The sequence below is a fragment of the Solea solea genome, chromosome 2, assembly GCF_958295425.1.
Source record: "Solea solea chromosome 2, fSolSol10.1, whole genome shotgun sequence".
NCBI classification, from domain to species: domain Eukaryota; kingdom Metazoa; phylum Chordata; class Actinopteri; order Pleuronectiformes; family Soleidae; genus Solea; species Solea solea.
Window position 1 is genome coordinate 8,865,594 of NC_081135.1, and position 16,749 is coordinate 8,882,342.

A 16,749-nucleotide genomic window follows, 5' to 3' on the forward strand; every position below is an offset into this window, starting at 1 on the left:
TTAGATGTGATAGTAGATCCACATCTGCCCACAGGCTGGGCAGAGATTCTCTATTCTTAAAAAACCTCCAACTGTCATCAACGGTCCATGTGGGAAGTGGTTAGTTTCACTGCTGACGCCAATGAGTGGTTTAGTGGTTTGACTGGTGGTTTTTCTCTGTATTTGTTTGTGTATGTGTGTGTGACGAGTCAATGTCCGACTCATTCAGTGCTCCCTATTTTGCAGAAGAACTGAGTTTCCGCTCCTAGCACAGCGCCGTCGCGCACACAGTTTTCATCGGTGTAGATATGTGGATTTGCATATGAGAAGCAGTCAGAGAACCCATCAGTTTTAATGATTTACAGCGTTAAACCCGCTTCACTCTAACTCCTAAATGTTACGACTACAGTATATGTTAAACTAGATGAAACTAGGTGATCAGATGAGGCACAGGCAAAGAACTGTACATCAGCCGTGTACATACAGAGCATCACACACACACACATGCATACAAACAAATGCACAAACACCAAGTTATTATTCAGCGAACACACACGTCGCTTTGTTGACGATATCTGATTGTGAGGAGTAGATGGCCCGAACTCAGCAAGCCCTGACATGTACACACACACACACACACACACATTTTTGTGCATTATTCATAGTGAGGACACTCATTGACAAAATTCCCTACCCCTTTACCCAAACCTTAACCACCACAACTGAATGCCCAACACCAACCTTGAACCTAATCCTAATCTAAACCTTATTCTAACTAATCCTAAAGCTAAGTCTTTACCTTGTGAGCCACAATGGCTTCACAAGGTCAAAATGTCCATACAAATTTGTCCATATCAAAATGTGTCCTCATAGCCTACACAGGTCACCTCATGTGAAAGCCACTCTGACGCTATAGACAGAGTGAGACATAGCAGTAATTCTGATTCGCATGGAAGTCTCAGACATGTGCCTTTGTCGTGATTTTAGTCATCAAGCGTGTGTGTGTGTGTGTGTGTGTGTGTGTGTGTGTTTGTGTTTGTGTGCGCGATAGACACAACAGACACACAGACTTCAGCTGTTCCCCTCTATCAGCCAAAATCTCTTACTGTAAACTCTTTGTGTAAACAACCTGCACAGAACACACAACCCACCCCAGTACTACACAATCCTCACACTCCACGGCATCAGAGAGAGAGCGAAGCACTGTTAGGAGAGAAGTCAGAGGAACACCTGGCATCACCCACATATTATGTGTCTGCATGTGGTAACTTCAGTCCTGGCAGACGACAGTGGTGGTCTGCGTGTGTGTGTGTGTGTGCAGCAAGTGCAGTGTTGAGTGAGTACTACTTCCAGAGCTGCGGCTGGCGGTGGTACCACCCCCCATCCCACAAACACAGATGCACACATTTTCATCAACTTCACATCATGTCCATATCCATATGAAATAGATAATAACAGTGAGATTAACAATAAACAACACACGTCCACGTCCAGAAATACGGGTAACGACTTAATGACTGAAGACAAGCTTCATTAAGGCTCCATGTCTGCTTGTTCATGGCGTTGGGGATTTAATGCATTATGCAAAGCATAAGGTATATTTAGGGAGCACGAAGGGAGACAATGGAGGGATATGAAGTTGGAAAACACACAATCAAGACAATTAACATTTTCTCTTTTCTTCTATTCTATCTCTATCTGTCTTTCTGTTTTCCTTCACTATCACTCCTTTCCTGCTCACCTCTTGTCTCTCAGGGAAGAGTTTCACTCTGACCATCACCGTCTTCACCAACCCTCCTCAAGTGGCCACCTACCAAAGAGCAATTAAAATTACAGTGGATGGTCCGAGAGAGCCACGGCGTGAGTTTCGCACACACACACACACACACACACGGGTTTAATTGTGGAGTCCCACAGGGTTCAGTTGTGAGTCCCATCCAATTCCCAATGTACATGAATTCTCATATTCACGACTACCCACAACCACAGCATACGCTATCAGTGTTTCTTAAACAGGGGAAACGTTTGGTTAAAGTTTTAAGTTGTAAAATCAGCCTCTTTCTTGATTTGATTGGCTGCCCGAATCGAGTGCTGCGACTGTGCCCGCCGTTGTTGTCAGTCACAGCTCAGAGCTTGAGAACACAAGAGAAAGAGAATCTGACAAAAATGTGTGTCACATTTTTAAATTCAAAACATTTTTTCTCCAAGCATGATCGAAAGCATCAAGTACGTCCACAGTCAGAAGCGTTAAAGTGACACATACGTATGTGTGAGCCAGCGTTATGGTGCGTATTTTAGGATGGATTCCGAATTTTACTTCTCAACTGACTAAACTAAATGCTTTTCCTGATATTATGTATAACATAAATAAAGTCAGACCAAGTGTTAGTTGAGTGAGTCAATCTGGAAACTGATGCAACACTCGAGTTCCTCTCCCAGTCAGTGTGTGATGAAACATGTATTTTTGTTTTTTAATGCTGGATGAGAAAATGACAAAAAAAAAGTACTTGACGTGATATGTCATCGGAATAGTCGTCGTTCATCTCAGATGGAGACAAACTGAATTGAGAGTCACTGGTCAGCAGACTGAGAGGAGAGGTGAGGTGACAGAAAGAGAAGAAGACTCCTGCCAGTTCTGCTCAGCTGTTAATAACCATCACTCGTCTCTACGTCGCCCACACACACACACACACACACACACACACACACAGTATAAATACACATTCGCGCACACTTCCCCCATTGGGAGGAAGTGCCTGTAACTGGAGCTCAGTCCCAGAGCTTTGAAGTGCAGCCAACACCACAGACAGCATGACAGACCACCACACACACACTCATGCACATGTGTGCCTGCGCGGCGCCCATCACCAGATTCACAGCCACAGTCTGGACATTGTTTTTAGTCTGTTTTGCCTTGTAACTGTTACCGTAATCCCCGGATTATGTAATCAGATTACAAGCGTGAGGTAATCTGGTAATCTGCCCACAAACATCTCTGCATTGCTTTGTGTTGCACAGTCTGACACAAACACGATCTGTACTGAGAGAGTTGAAAGTTGCAGAACTTTAAAGATTCATAAGGGATCGTGACAATTTCGTCCCAGGTCATCGTCAAAAGATGGACGAGGTCAAACCGGGCTCTCTGGCGTTCTCTGAGAGGCTAACAGAGCTGGAGCAGCTGAGACGGAGCTCGATGAGGGTGACACCTCCTCACCATCATCACCATCAAACCTCGGCCAACGCCCGCCAATCTGCAGCACTCAACTCCGCCACATTCTCCAGTCCCACACACTCTCAGATAACTGCTGGTAAGAGCCAAAAAAAAACAAACAAAAAAAACAATGGTTACATTTCGGACTAAGTCTTTTTCTGAAGTGTGGTTGTAGATGGTACCGAACGACTGTACCGAGAACCAGTCTGAGACATGGAGGCTAATTTTCACCGTAAACACGGCTGTCGGCGGAGACAGAAGAAAATAACAGAAAAGGCTCACCTGACAAAAACTGACACCTACTTACAGTAAATCCACAATATCTCATCAAAGGATCATTTGTTTGTGCTTTATCCTGTCGTTTTTTCCAGGTAAAGGTTGCGTCACTTTATAAACCACTCACTCCCAAACCAAAATCCATAGAGAAAATCAGTGATTTTACATCATAGCACACAGGAGTTATTGACCCACTGCTGACTCAGTCAGTTCAAACGTGCTCTTTTCAGATTTACGTTAGTGACACAAACTCATTAACAAAGCAACAGTTGACCAGCTGCTTAATTTCCATGTGAGCTAAAAATCACCCATTTTCTCCATGGATTTTGGTACAGGAGAGTAACATTTTTATAAAAAATGGTTTATTATCCTTCAGAGAATAACCACACCAGTACTAGGGAGCTATTTTCATAGCAGCTTTCACACAAACGCCAGTTTGGGTTCGGTGTCTTGCTTAAGGACGTTTGAACATGTTGACACTTAGATTGAGATTGAGAAACTACTCTCCTGCAGTTTCTCAATGAGCTCAAACTCAAGCCAGTGAGGCAACCGTGTGGACAGGAGAGTCACGGAACGTCACGGAAGTGAATAAATGTTAGTAATGCTGTTGTTCTCTACTTACTATGACACACCTTTGCTGCCGATATCATAAATGTGCCACTGTAGTCTATGCATGACTGTACATGGTGAGAATTCTCAATGACGTTCCTTTAGCCAGTTGCATAAGACAGGTTACTGAGCTGATGAGGATTAAGGTATACGTTAAGTTGCACAACAGTGGATTGAGTCACTATCATGACTTTAAAAGGCAGGGATTTTGCTGTGTTCTCCTCAAATGAGGAACTTCTGTCTTTGTCTCCCCCTGAGAGATTTACCTCTGACCTCATTTTAAGGACTAAGTCATGGGCCACACTGGATGAGCTGGTTCACAGCAAAACACACAGTGACAATTACATTTCACCACAGTTTGGACGTCCATATCTGCCGAATATTGTGAGACATTTGCAGCAGCAGCAGAAGCGTGTGATCACACTCTGTAGTGCTTCCTTTCAGCCGAGCACATGGGTTATTATTATTATTAAAGATTCTATTATTTATTGTTGCTTTCTAAGGCATGTATGATGATACCAGTCAATATTTTTGAACTGGGTGGATTAGTTTGGCCCTAGTTGAGCCTCCGTGTCTCAGGCTAATTCTCAGCAAAAAAAGGCATCAGGCGTCACTGACCTCCTGATCTATCCCTTTAACAAATAAAAACAAAAAACTGTGTGTATGCGAGTGTGTGAACATACGTTCAGCTTGCATCAAAACTTGTTCCTCCCTGTGGTTTTACTGAGGTCTGCTGTGGTGTGTGTGTGTGTGTGTGTGTGTTGTCGTGGATACTCTATATGGCACAAGAAGATAGTATCTGTTCCCTTTTCGGCCTTTAGTGCTGGTGACATTGAGGGGATGCGGGGTTTGCGCGTGTGTGTGCAGCCCTTAGAAACTGCGTGTTTTCTTATGTGGGCCTTCGCGTGTGTGTGTGTGTAAGTGAGGAAGCAAGATCGGCATCAAGGAGGAAATGAGAGTCAGCTGGCTGGAAGTGCTTGGATGAAAGAAAACACACCAAATGCAATGCAAATGTACAACAACCGCGACGTCTGATTGATTTCCTACGCGTTATTGTAAATAATGCAACTATTCGTGCTGATTGTACAATCACTGCTGGCTTGCCTAACGTTAGCCGTTTACACTTTAATATATTTCCCTTTCTTTAACCATGAAGTGCAACACCTCACATGCACAACCCTCATAAAAAGGTAGAGATGTGGAGTTAATGGTGCCCTCACGATGCTGGTTATTTCATGGTTATACATTCTACATTAAGTTTTGTGCAACCCTGTGGGAAGGTACTGCAGCTAATCCTATAAAGTCTATCTTATATATATATATATATATATATATATATATATATATATATATACATGTATAACTATCTATATATGTACAGTATATATATATATATATATGTGTGTGTATTATAAAACAGATGTTTGTGATTATATTAAGCCATGCAACACTATTGTACTACTATATTCCACTTCTATTTCCAAACAGCCAGCCATTGACTGCATGACTTCTGGCCCACATTAGTGCTCCCTGCCTGGGGAGAGGAGCCAGGAGAGGAGGGGGCTTGGCACAAGGCCTGGCCTTCTCCACCCACAACCTCCATACAACACACACAGACACGCACGTCAGTGCTCTTGGCAAGACTTGAAAAGTCTCCATTGGCGTCTTAGCTGCTGTGTACAATTTGCTTCCTCGTCTATCTGCACATACATACATACACACAAACACACACACACACACACACACACACATACATACACTTCTGTCTGCAAGTCTGTGGATGATCAGTGCCATTTATTAGACTGTGGGGAAAAGGCTGGATTAAATAAAAGAACACACACACACACACCTCCCCCTTCTTCCATCCACACCCACACACAAAGTTAATTGCTTCCTCTCCTCCATCACTCTTTCTTCTGTTTCTTTCACCATCAAACGCTAATGTTTCGAGACCGCGTTCGCGTAAATCAGCCTTTTATTTACGCGGCCTTCTCTCCACAAATGACGCAATTGAAGTTTTCCAAATCCAAGATATTTCCTCTGCAAATGAGTGTTTCCCAAACCTCAAAATGATGACATCCTCGAACCAAAGATATTCAACTGTCGTTTCATAGAGGAGAAAAGAAACCAGAACATATTCATTAAAAAAAAAGTTATTTTTATTAATCCTTGCAGCCTTCATGTGTATTGTGGAATCCAGCCTATCAGAGGCTTCAAATAAAAGTCAGGATATTTATTATGTCATGAATGAAACTGCAGTATCATTCAGCCATCCTCCTGAAACAAGATGGCCGCTTGTTTAAAGGCTCTGAATGTTGTCGCTGATTAAGTTGTGTCTCTCTTTTTCTCTCGCTCAGATTCAAGACAGATGCAGTCGTCTCCGTCTTGGTCCTACGACCAATCGTATCCCTACCTTGGCCAAATAACCACGCCCACCGTCCACACAGCCAACCCCCTATCGCCTGGTCGCTCCTCTCTCAGTGACTTGTCCTCACGTCTCACAGGTAACACACACACACACACAGAGGTGGTATCTCACAGGGTTCAGATTTGGGACCCATCAAATTCTTCATTGACACACAAACACACACACACACTACTGCCGTCTCTTTCTGTTTCACCTCAGTCAGTCTAATGGAAAGATCCCTGTTCTTTTCACCATTGTTGTACTCTCTGAAAATAAACAAACAGCATGGAGTCCAACAGGGCTTAGATGTGGATCCCATCTAATTCTCCATTTACACCCCCACATACAGTGAACCATGTGAGTAAAAACATGTATTTTAACCCTTGACCTCTTCTCTCTCTCTCAGGTCCTGACCTCACGGCCTTTGGTGACCCCAGAATGGCCTTGGAACGATCCTTCTCCTCTCTCCCCTCATTGCCCGACTCCCGCTTCCCGGACCCTCGCGTCCACTACCCCCCCACAGCGGCTGCCTTCACCTACACTCCCTCTCACAACCCTGTCTCCAACGGCGCCCTTGGCATCACTATGGCAACAGCCATGGCGACCACGCCGGGAGGGAGATACCACACCTACCTGCCTCCTCCCTACCCTGCGAACACCCCGCACCAGACTCAGAATGGACCTTTCCAGTCCACCTCCTCACCATATCACCTGTACTACTCTGCTGCCGGATCGTACCAGTTCTCCATGATGGCCGGAGGGGGAGGCAGCAGTGACTCGCGCTCCCCTCCCAGGATCCTGCCGCCGTGCACCAACGCTTCAACAGGCTCCGCCCTCCTGCACCCCTCCTTGCCCAATCAGAATGAAGGAGTGGGTGTCGAGGTGGAGTCCAGCCACAGTAGCTCCCCGACGAACATGGCCGCTGCTGAGGCCGTGTGGAGACCTTACTGAACAGCCAGCATGGCCGCGGACGCTTCGAGTTACAATGGATATCAACCATAGACATATTTATGTGGGCTGCTCGGGCACATTACAGCCATACGTCAACATTGCTGTCATACAGGAAAGACCAAAACCTAATCAGATTAACGTTTCTTTATCCAGAAAAATGCAACTCCCCTGTTCTGGTCTTGTTAGGATCAATATGGCGGCGGCATTGACTTATTATCCGGGGTAGATTTACGGTGTCTTCGTATATATATCTATCTATATATCTGTGAGATTAAAACCTGGTCATGTGATGGCATTGACTGAACACACAGCAACATTCAGACTGAGAGTGACTTTAGTGTCCCAGTGTCAGTGTGGGACATTCTGATACTTAAAATAATCTGAAGTCTTGATTTGGTTATGAATTCCAAAATATTAAATACAATTAAATACTCCCAATTAAAAAGGATTTAAAGATTGGTTTTGTGCTCTATAAACAGTTCCTGCACATAAAAGTAGAAGTTAGGGCATTAAGCCTCCTGACTTCTCAGTCATGCACCAAATTGACCTAAATGTATCATCGATTGATTTTTCATTTCATCTGCATTCATATGCAAAGCTAGCCAAAGACTCTCTTGTTATCTCTTGACCACAACCACACTCTTGTGTCTCACATTGCTCCTCAGGCTGTAAAAATAATAAACAGTGAACAGTGAAGTGGAGGCCAAAGCCTGGCCATGCACATGTGAATCCTCCATCATTGCAACAGGCCAATGATGTCAATGTTGTGACACTTTTTAGAATTCTGCTGAATGCTGACCAAACACTGATTACTGTTTTAGGAACTATTTGGAAAAATGTCATCACATGACCAGGCGCCGAATGCAGCCAACTGTAAAACACGCTACTGACAAACAATGTTGGCCACTGAAAAAAAAACGAGCAGAATGACTGACAGGTGCACAGGACGATGGCGCTGAAGGACGGACTGAGTCGTGAGAGACACTGCCCTGTGTGTGAGTAGAGTTTCTAGTAAATGGACGACCCAAACGTGGATGGACACGGATGGAGAGAAGCAGGGGGAGTGTTTCGGTTTAACACTGACACAGTGCATGCAGCGGCACTGGACTGATCCCAATCCAGCCTCCTTTGTACACAAAACGGGACTTTTTCCTCATAAATGTTGTCGGTGTTGTAAAAAGATGATCTGCTCATCCCAAAATATTGTGACCTGTTTGTTTTTGCCTTTGCTCCAAGAACCATTTTCACCGTCAAAGTCCAACCTTTTGAGTAAAATCATGAAATGTGATCTCTTCTCCCACTAAGGTGGTTATTACGGCCTCTGAAAATAAAACCAAACAACCACAACCCATCAAAACACTTCATTATTAGTGTTTTAAATATTCTTATTTTTTAGTAAAGGTGTTTGTTTTTTTTACATTTTCAAGTTACAAGCTTGTCTTTCCAATCACCTGTAAATCAGGTAATTGTTCAACTGCTCCACTTTGGTTAAAGGGGTTGTATTTGTATGTAGTTGTGTCAGGTGCTGACACGTAGTCTGATACACGTCAAGATTCTGGCTTCCAAACCGATGACTCATGAGTTCACTGCACTGAGAAATCATTACAGTAAGTAATTTTGCAATGTGTTAATTTATTCCCACAATACCATGTTTGGTAGCATTGTGTGTGCGTGAGTGTGTGCGCGCGTGTGTGCGTGCTTGTGTGCGACTGATGATTCACAGTAATTTGTGCTGTATATAGCCATGGCTGTAAATGATACTGCATTTTCAACATTGTTTCGTCATCCCTTCTCCTCTTTCTTTCTCTTTTGCTCATTGTCTTTTTTCTCTTTCTCCATTTTCTCTCTCACACGCTCATGCACACAGACTTTTTTTATTTTAAAACAATGGACAGTTCGTATTTGTTTGTGATTTATATAAATATTCTTGTGAGGAAAATAGAACTGTTGTCGTGGTTACTACACACACAAACACACACATATTTGTGCAGCTATAGTAAAAAAAAAGTAAAGGTATTGCCTCATAAAATCTGCATTTGATTAACCATATAATATCTTAAGAATATGTTGATCTTGCTGTTAGACACCACCACCTTAGAGTCCATAGACAGAAAAACATACAATACACTGAAACTACCTCATACACCAATTTAAATATTATGAACTATGCCTTTAATTTTGGGAGGGAGGTTTGAGACTAAACACGAGGCAGCCTGCTGAGGTTTGTCTGTAAGTACTTTTAATTTAATATGATTTTAATTGAAATGTACTGTTGTGACTTGAAAAGACCATGTCACGTGGGTTGTTCTTGGTTGCCTGGAAAAACAATTACATGTATGACTCAGACAAAATGAGGCTGGAAAAGATCAGTTCTAGTAACCACTGGATTTGCCTTTAAGGGACTGCAGACTCATTTTAATGTGGTTGTCTGAACAGAACTGTGCACAAGCTCTATTTCAGATGTAGTTTTCCGTGAGAAGACAATTGCTCATGACACTTGTTGGGTTGTTTGAAAAAGGAAGGTGACCGAAAATGTCCCGTAGCACAGCAACAGAGTTAGACAACACTGCCATCTACTGGCCAAGCTGCGTCCTTACATCTCAGTGTTGCATACAGAGACACATTTGATTCTTTGATTTTTTTTGAAGACTTTCAAACTAAAGTTTTTCTTTTTCAAGAATGCAAAAATTTGCCACACAGATTCCCCTAGATTTACACAAGTTGTATTAGAAGCCTGATCCTGGATTTATACTCTCTTTGTGTCCATTTAAGGGTCAAACATATTTCATCATTATTATTACTAAGTCATTTGCAGATCAAACTTCTCTTTGTTTTGAAGCTCAGAAAGAATCCTCCTTTTCTCACTCTCGCCAACAAACAGAGGCGGGAATTGATTTCCTAACAGTGGCCGTCACTTGGCGCTTGGCTGAGCTTCAGCTGTGATTGATGACCCATAGTAATGACAAATGTGGAGGAAATTAACAGGGATTCAGAATTTACATAATGTCCTATTAATCACTGTGACAGAGGGACAGAGGTGGTGATGGCAAAGAACGAGGGGGACATGTCGGACTAGAGATTACCTATTTATAATACAACCAAAGACTTTGTGTACAGCTGTGTTGTAAATCAGTGGTCTAGTAAGTAAATGCTTACATTTATATGTATATATATTTAAGTAATATGTAGTAATTTGAGTAAATACAATCAAAAACAAATGTCCCATTCTGACTCTTTCTAATAAAGATACTACTATTGTATCATATAATTATAACAATAATAATAATAATAATCATTCTTATTGAACTTAAGAAGTTAGTTTAGTTAATGTTTGCTAACATTTGATGTTTACACTGTAATATGATTTGACTTCGCAGAGTGACATTAGTGTTAATAAAGTTATACTGCCACACTTAAAAAAAAACCTACTACCCCTTTAATATAAGGAAACTGCTGTTCTGTTCTATTCTCCAGTCCGGTAGGTGGCGGTAATGCACCTATAGGCTGTTTATGAAAAGCCATTAAAGGGTAGAAGAAGAGGAAGCGCTTCCGTGGCAACAAGGGACGCTAGAGTAGACGCTAAGTTGGTACAACTAGTGTTTCAATGTACAATTTACATTGTAAATCTAAATATTCACACATGGCATTGGAGATAATGTGTAACGGAGCCTTTCATGTCAAAGGGCGCCGTGTATACGTAGCTAGCTAACATGTTTTTAGCCTCCAGCTAGCTAACACTGCTGCCTGTAATGAAGGCTGCCGTTAAAACATCGTGAGGACAATGAGGTTGAGATAAAAACAAACAAAAAAAGCACCAGAAATTAGGAAGAAGATGTGGAAACGAGGCGGCCGAAGTTCTGCCTTGGTCCGAGCAGAGGCTCTGCTGTCCGCAAAGAGGAGCAGCACAGGAGCCTCTGAGTCCTCACCGAGGTCCATAGACACAACCCGGGAACATGCAGTGAGTCTCAGCGGGATTGTTTTAGTTTGTATTTAGTGTTTTAATTAGTGCACAGTAGACGTCACACACGAAATGTTTTTTTCTGGCTATAAGAGGTTAGTTTTTCAGTTGTTACAGGAGCAAAAAGTCAGCAAAGGGACCAATGAATCAATGAAAACGGTTTGATAACGGACCCATCAGTTTGAGTGGGTTTGAATATGTTGTGTTGTCTTTTCTCCTCTGTCACATTATATTGCATGTCTTTGATTTAGAAGTGACAAATACAAACTTGGAATAGAATAAGCACTCAAATAGCCAATCAGCTAATGAGGTGGCTGCTACAGTCAGATATATCAGTACCTCATACAACCAAACAAACATGTCTTTAATGTGTGGTTTATTTGCACTAAAGCAGGGGTGTCAAACATACGGCCCGGGGGCCAGAACCGGCCCGCCAGAGGGTCCAATCCGGCCCACAGGATGAATTTGTTAAAATTTCACACTAATCTAAACGTAATGTCAAATGCTCCAGATACCCGTGACTAAATGTTTGTGCCTGTATAGATCCATTGTGCTGTGTAAATAGTAAATTTAGGCATGATATTGTTGAAATTGCATTTATATTTCTCAAGAAATTTCATGTTTTGTAAAATTATCCTTCATTAAATGTAAAACAAAGGAGAAAAAACAAAGGAGTTCTTGTTGTTCATAGGTTATTATGCTATTATTTTACTATTTTTACTGGTCCGGCCCCCATGAGATCAAGTTGTGCTGTATGTGGCCCCTGAACAAAAATGAGTTTGACACCCCTGCACTAAAGCATCACACTATGTACATCGAAACTTATGTGGATGTGATCATTTTCCACTCCACTGCTCACAGGCCTTCTTTAAAAGCAGACACTTTGAATGTCACTTCTGATTCCTTCCTTTAGGGTGCTGTGGACAAGTTCATGAAGACCACATATGCTCCTCCGAATCCCCACACCTTACTCTCAGATTTGTCATCAGTCAGCTCTTCTTCCGCAGAGAATGGAGCTGACACTCTTGTTCCTGAAAAGATTCAGGTACATGACGGGGTTCCCACCAAGGTAAACAGCTTCAGATATGGTATTTATTTTATGATGTATTGCTGAGGAATGACCACAATTTTTACGTGAAGGTGTCTGAGTCTGTCTTGTGTTCTCCCGTCAGGCCCTCAGACCTCAAAGCTCTCTGGAAGTAGGAGTAGAGGTAGGACAAGGAGGAGGGAGCAGGTTCTTGAAAAAGGTTCCCCCACCTTCAACCAGCAACAGCCAGTCGCCTGTGAGGACGAGCCAAACACAGCCAATGTCTGAGCCAAGGTATAGTTAGATATAAAAAGAGGCAGAAATAATAATGAGCAAAATAGTGTAAATAGATTATGTTGTTTAATTTGACATGCTGTACCTCAAAAAAACACACTTCAAAAAACTGGAACCTTTAATGCATCCCTCTCATTTTATCTTGTCAGGTATGTGTCATCATCCCAGCATAGTTCCCAGACTGCTGTGATTAGTAGACTGGCTCAAATTGAAAGCCGCTTCCGCAGATTTAAGCAGAACCAGGAACCGGTCACACCGGGAATTCCGTCACCATCTCCAGAACCAGAGAGAAGGCCGGTGTCATCACAGTCCAGCAGTGAACAGAGTCTGAAGGGGAAACGTTTCCTCAAGACCAAGGCTGCTGTGGCTGCTGACAACACAAACGCTGCTCCCTCTGGGACTCCCACAGGCTCAGGTCCTGGTGTTGGGTTTAGGTCCAGAGCTGCTGGTGCTGCACTCTCTTCGGTTGGTTTGGAGAAGAAGTCATTGAGAGTAGTGCATGGTGTGAGTCTGGAGAGTGATGAAGAGGACATGAAGAAACTGCTTGGAGACTCTGTGGATTCAACAGACAAAAGCTTGTTTGGACCACAGAGTGCGCTCTCCGTGAGAACAGCAAACAAGGTTTCTTTCATCTGTTTATGCTCAGTTTTCAGTTACTACATTTACAGCCAAAGATTTTGAAAATGGCACAATATAATTGTTCTCGCAGATTAAAACAATTGAAAATCTCAATTTTATTGTGATACCCAACAAAACACTGAAAGATTGTTGGTACTCTACCTTCATTTAGTGCTGATTGCTTCAAATGTAACCACTGCATTTCCCATCATGCACCAACACTATGCTCTCCTTTCTTACAGGAAAACAAGTCCAGATCGCCTCCAGCTGCTGTTTGTCCTTCTCCCCCTTCTGACCGAGCACCGCCTCGCTCCCCTGCCTCCCCCTCCTCCCATAGTTCTCCTTTTCGATTCACTGGCCATGTTCGGGCCCAGTTCAGCCCCTCTGCTCTCTCTCTGTCCCCTTCTCCTCCTCACGTCTCCCCCTCTCCGAAAAGGAGACATAAATCTCCCCCGTCATTCCAGCGCTCCTTCTCCTCTATGTCTGGCCACAAGGATGTGCTCTCTCTGGAGGAGCTCTTCCCTGCAGGGCGTCGCTCTGAAGATCCTGACAGCGACATGAGCTCAGTTGCCTCTGAAAGTGAGAGAAGTGTGTTCCTGTACCTTTTTATACCAGTATTTTATGTATATTTTATGGTTGGTTGATGTCAAAATGTACATGCCGTGAAGTAGCATGCTGCTTTTGTTTCTGTGTTTGAATCTTAAAGATGGTTCAGGAGTGATCCAATAACCAACCTCTGTTTATTTCTTCCAAAATTCTGTTTGTGACCTTGTGCTGTTGCAGATTTCAAGATGAACGTGATGACAGTAGATGATCTTGTCCCCGCTGCCTTTGAAATCACGGATGAAATGCCAAGAAAGGAGGTGTGAAACACAGAAATTAATTACAACATCCATCCATCCTTTTTTTACCGCTTTATCCTACACATGAGGGTCGCAGGGGTGACATAGGGCGATAGGTGGGGTACACCGTGGTCCATCGCAAGGCCACATATAGAGACAAACAACCATTCACTCTCACAATCACACCTATGGTCAATTAAGAGTGTCCAATTTACCTAATCCCCATTATTGCATGTTTTGGCACACACAGGGAGAACATGCAAAATGTCAGAAAATAGTGATGAATGTTGATTGGTATTTCTCAAATCTCAAAGTGATAATGATGTCCTCCAATGTTTTGTTTTTTTGTCAGAACTAACAGAATTTTATAATAAAACATTGAAACCAATTCATCTATTATCAAAATAGTTGCAAATTAGTTTAATATTCAGTATTCTTTAATCAATTGATTACTTTTTACAGCTGTAGTTGTTAAGGCTGCAATGATTATTCAAATAATCATTAAAAATGACTCAGAAATTACTTTATATGTAATTTCAATAGATGAAAAATCCAGTATACATAGCCCAGAAAAACTCAGCAAATTTCCAGATGACAGTCAACAAGCAGATGACATGTTCAGCAGATAAATCAGTTCATAAGTACTATGAAAAGACTCATGTTTGTGCTGGATTTTCCTGCTTTAGATCATCAGAGATGATCAGAGAGATCATCAGCTCCCGAGACTGAGGGTGGAGGAGAAGGAGAGGGTGTACGAGGAGGAAGTGCTAGATTATCAAAGTGACTTTGAGAGTGAGATCAGGACAGAGATGGATGACAGCGCCAGAGATGTTGCAGAGGACTTGCAAGGAGAAGAGACAGATGTGGTGTCTGAGGTCAGGAAGGAGGCTTGGAGTTCAGACGCGTCCAGCGAGAGGATGAAAAATGATTACTCCAGCCGTTTCTCAGACACAGATTCACAGACCTCAGGCTGCAGTCGGACGTCGGAGTCGTACAGCAGCAGCAGCAGCAGAAGCTCCATATCTGTGTCACACAGCAGACGCACGCCACATCACCAGAGGAGATCAGCTTCTTCAGAGAGAAAGAATGTTAAAGATGTAGCAGTGCAAACACAGCCTGACACTGTGGCGTACTCATGGTCAACTGGTCAGTCTGCTCGACATTATATTTAAATTCACAAAGTTTGACTTAACCTGCAACAACAACAACAAAAATTGTCTGTTTCCAATCTCTGTTTGCAGGAACGGCTACATTTAATCCTCCGTCAGCCCCGACCTTCATGACTTACACACCACTGGCTTCTTATACTCTCAGTGCAGAAAGAGTGGAAGGTAAGAGCCAGGTGAATGCAAAGTGATTACTTTGTGTTATATTTCTCATGCGACTTTGGTCCCTGGATACTTTGTGTTTATTCTGTGTGAAATTAGGACATTTGGCGAATGTACCGCAGTAAAAAATGCTTAACACACACACACACGCACGTGGAGAACAGTCGCACCGTATCTAGCAGCATTCTTGCTGTAAAGTAACAATACTAGACACTGTACCACCATGTGACTTCTACTAACATGTGTTTATCAAATAAGTTTTTATTTTACTGGCGGCATAGTTGCAGGCAGGCCACAGCAGTTCCCTTTAAACCAGTCCAGATAAGATAAAGACATGTTGTTGCAGTTGTGAAACACTTTTTCTCATGTGTGTGACGTGTGTCGCCTTCCTCAGCTCTCAGCACCTTCAGTCCAGCTGTGTTTGCACTCAATGAGATGCTGAAACAGCAGCTCGCCATGACGAGACGCTTCATCGAGAGCAGCCAACGCATTCACTCCAGCCTAGTGCAGAGTCTGGAGCCACCAAACTACAGGTACACAACGCTGGAAGACACCAAGGAGGTAAAGCCTACCACTCCGAGCTCAATATCTAATGTGCAGAGATGTGACACATTTCTAAACACCTGTGTTCCTTCATTATTTCCACAGCGCATTCGAAAGCACAGATCTCCAAAGCTCACGATGGAGGAAGCTTTAGAGAAGGTGCAGCAGGAAATGAGGAGAAATTGCACATGAATGCTGATGCAGAGTGAAACTGAATTACCGATCCATCTGTGTGCAGAGGAAGAAATCAGTCAGAGCAGTGAAGAGCTGAACTAATACTTGATTCATGTGACGCTAGAATGTGTGAATGAACTGGATTTACACAGCATCACTGTTATGTTGGTGTGTTCTTGAAGTATATATTAATGGATTCAAGTTATTTTTGCTCATGAAAATAATGAGTTCTTTTGTATTTTTATAAATAAATAAATCAATTTATTCAAGGATATTTTTATTGCAGTTAATTCTTAATTAATGGAAGTGGTTATGACTTCCTCTGACACTTTCCCAGGTTGGTACAAGTTACTGTTTATCTGAATGAGGCTGTTTTACAATCTAACTACTAACTAAACTAATCATGGTAATTATTTGTGACAATCTGCAGTCTCACCTTTAGATGTCATTAATTGTTAAACAATGGACCTAAAAAAACTCACCTATTAAAATCCTTATGAGAATATTTATCTCGCTGTTACACAGCCTTTTC

The 16,749-nt window shown here is 42.6% G+C and overlaps 2 protein-coding genes across 9 annotated transcripts in view; both read left to right on the plus strand.

Moving 5' to 3' along the window:
• Window positions 1–9,377, plus strand: part of runx1 (RUNX family transcription factor 1) — a 55,676-nt gene extending 46,299 nt beyond the window's left edge. For 5 of the 7 annotated variants that reach the window (XM_058623268.1, XM_058623271.1, XM_058623269.1 and 2 more), the window contains 4 exons: window positions 1,735–1,839; window positions 3,084–3,287; window positions 6,433–6,579; window positions 6,889–9,377. In XM_058623268.1, the coding sequence (XP_058479251.1) occupies window positions 1,735–1,839; window positions 3,084–3,287; window positions 6,433–6,579; window positions 6,889–7,433 (1,001 nt within the window). In that variant the 3' untranslated portion in view covers window positions 7,434–9,377. The remainder of the gene's footprint in view (window positions 1–1,734; window positions 1,840–3,083; window positions 3,288–6,432; window positions 6,580–6,888) is intronic. The other 2 variants (XM_058623273.1, XM_058623275.1) reach the window with 1 other exon arrangement.
• A 1,596-nt stretch (window positions 9,378–10,973) lies between these two features.
• Window positions 10,974–16,491, plus strand: c2h19orf44 (chromosome 2 C19orf44 homolog). Of its 2 annotated transcripts, none has more exons than XM_058654000.1 (10): window positions 10,974–11,391; window positions 12,305–12,460; window positions 12,564–12,712; window positions 12,862–13,333; window positions 13,573–13,918; window positions 14,114–14,193; window positions 14,859–15,318; window positions 15,414–15,503; window positions 15,895–16,061; window positions 16,149–16,491. In XM_058654000.1, the coding sequence occupies exons 1-10, from the start codon at window positions 11,266–11,268 to the stop codon at window positions 16,233–16,235; spliced, it is 2,133 nt and encodes a 710-aa protein (XP_058509983.1). In that variant the 5' UTR covers window positions 10,974–11,265; the 3' UTR covers window positions 16,236–16,491. The 2 variants fall into 2 exon arrangements, with proteins under 2 accessions (XP_058509983.1, XP_058509990.1); XM_058654007.1 differs by having other exon boundaries at window positions 13,573–13,909.
• Window positions 16,492–16,749: the final 258 nt, after the last annotated feature.

Excerpts from the sequence above, each read along its gene's own strand:
- c2h19orf44 (XM_058654000.1), top strand. The coding sequence starts at position 11,266 with ATGTGGAAACGAGGCGGCCGAAGTTCTGCCTTGGTCCGAGCAGAGGCT. Across the intron at positions 13,919-14,113 it reads TGCCTCTGAAAGTGAGAGAA|ATTTCAAGATGAACGTGATG; the intron begins GTGTGTTCCTGT and ends GTGCTGTTGCAG. Across the intron at positions 16,062-16,148 it reads CGCTGGAAGACACCAAGGAG|CGCATTCGAAAGCACAGATC; the intron begins GTAAAGCCTACC and ends TTATTTCCACAG.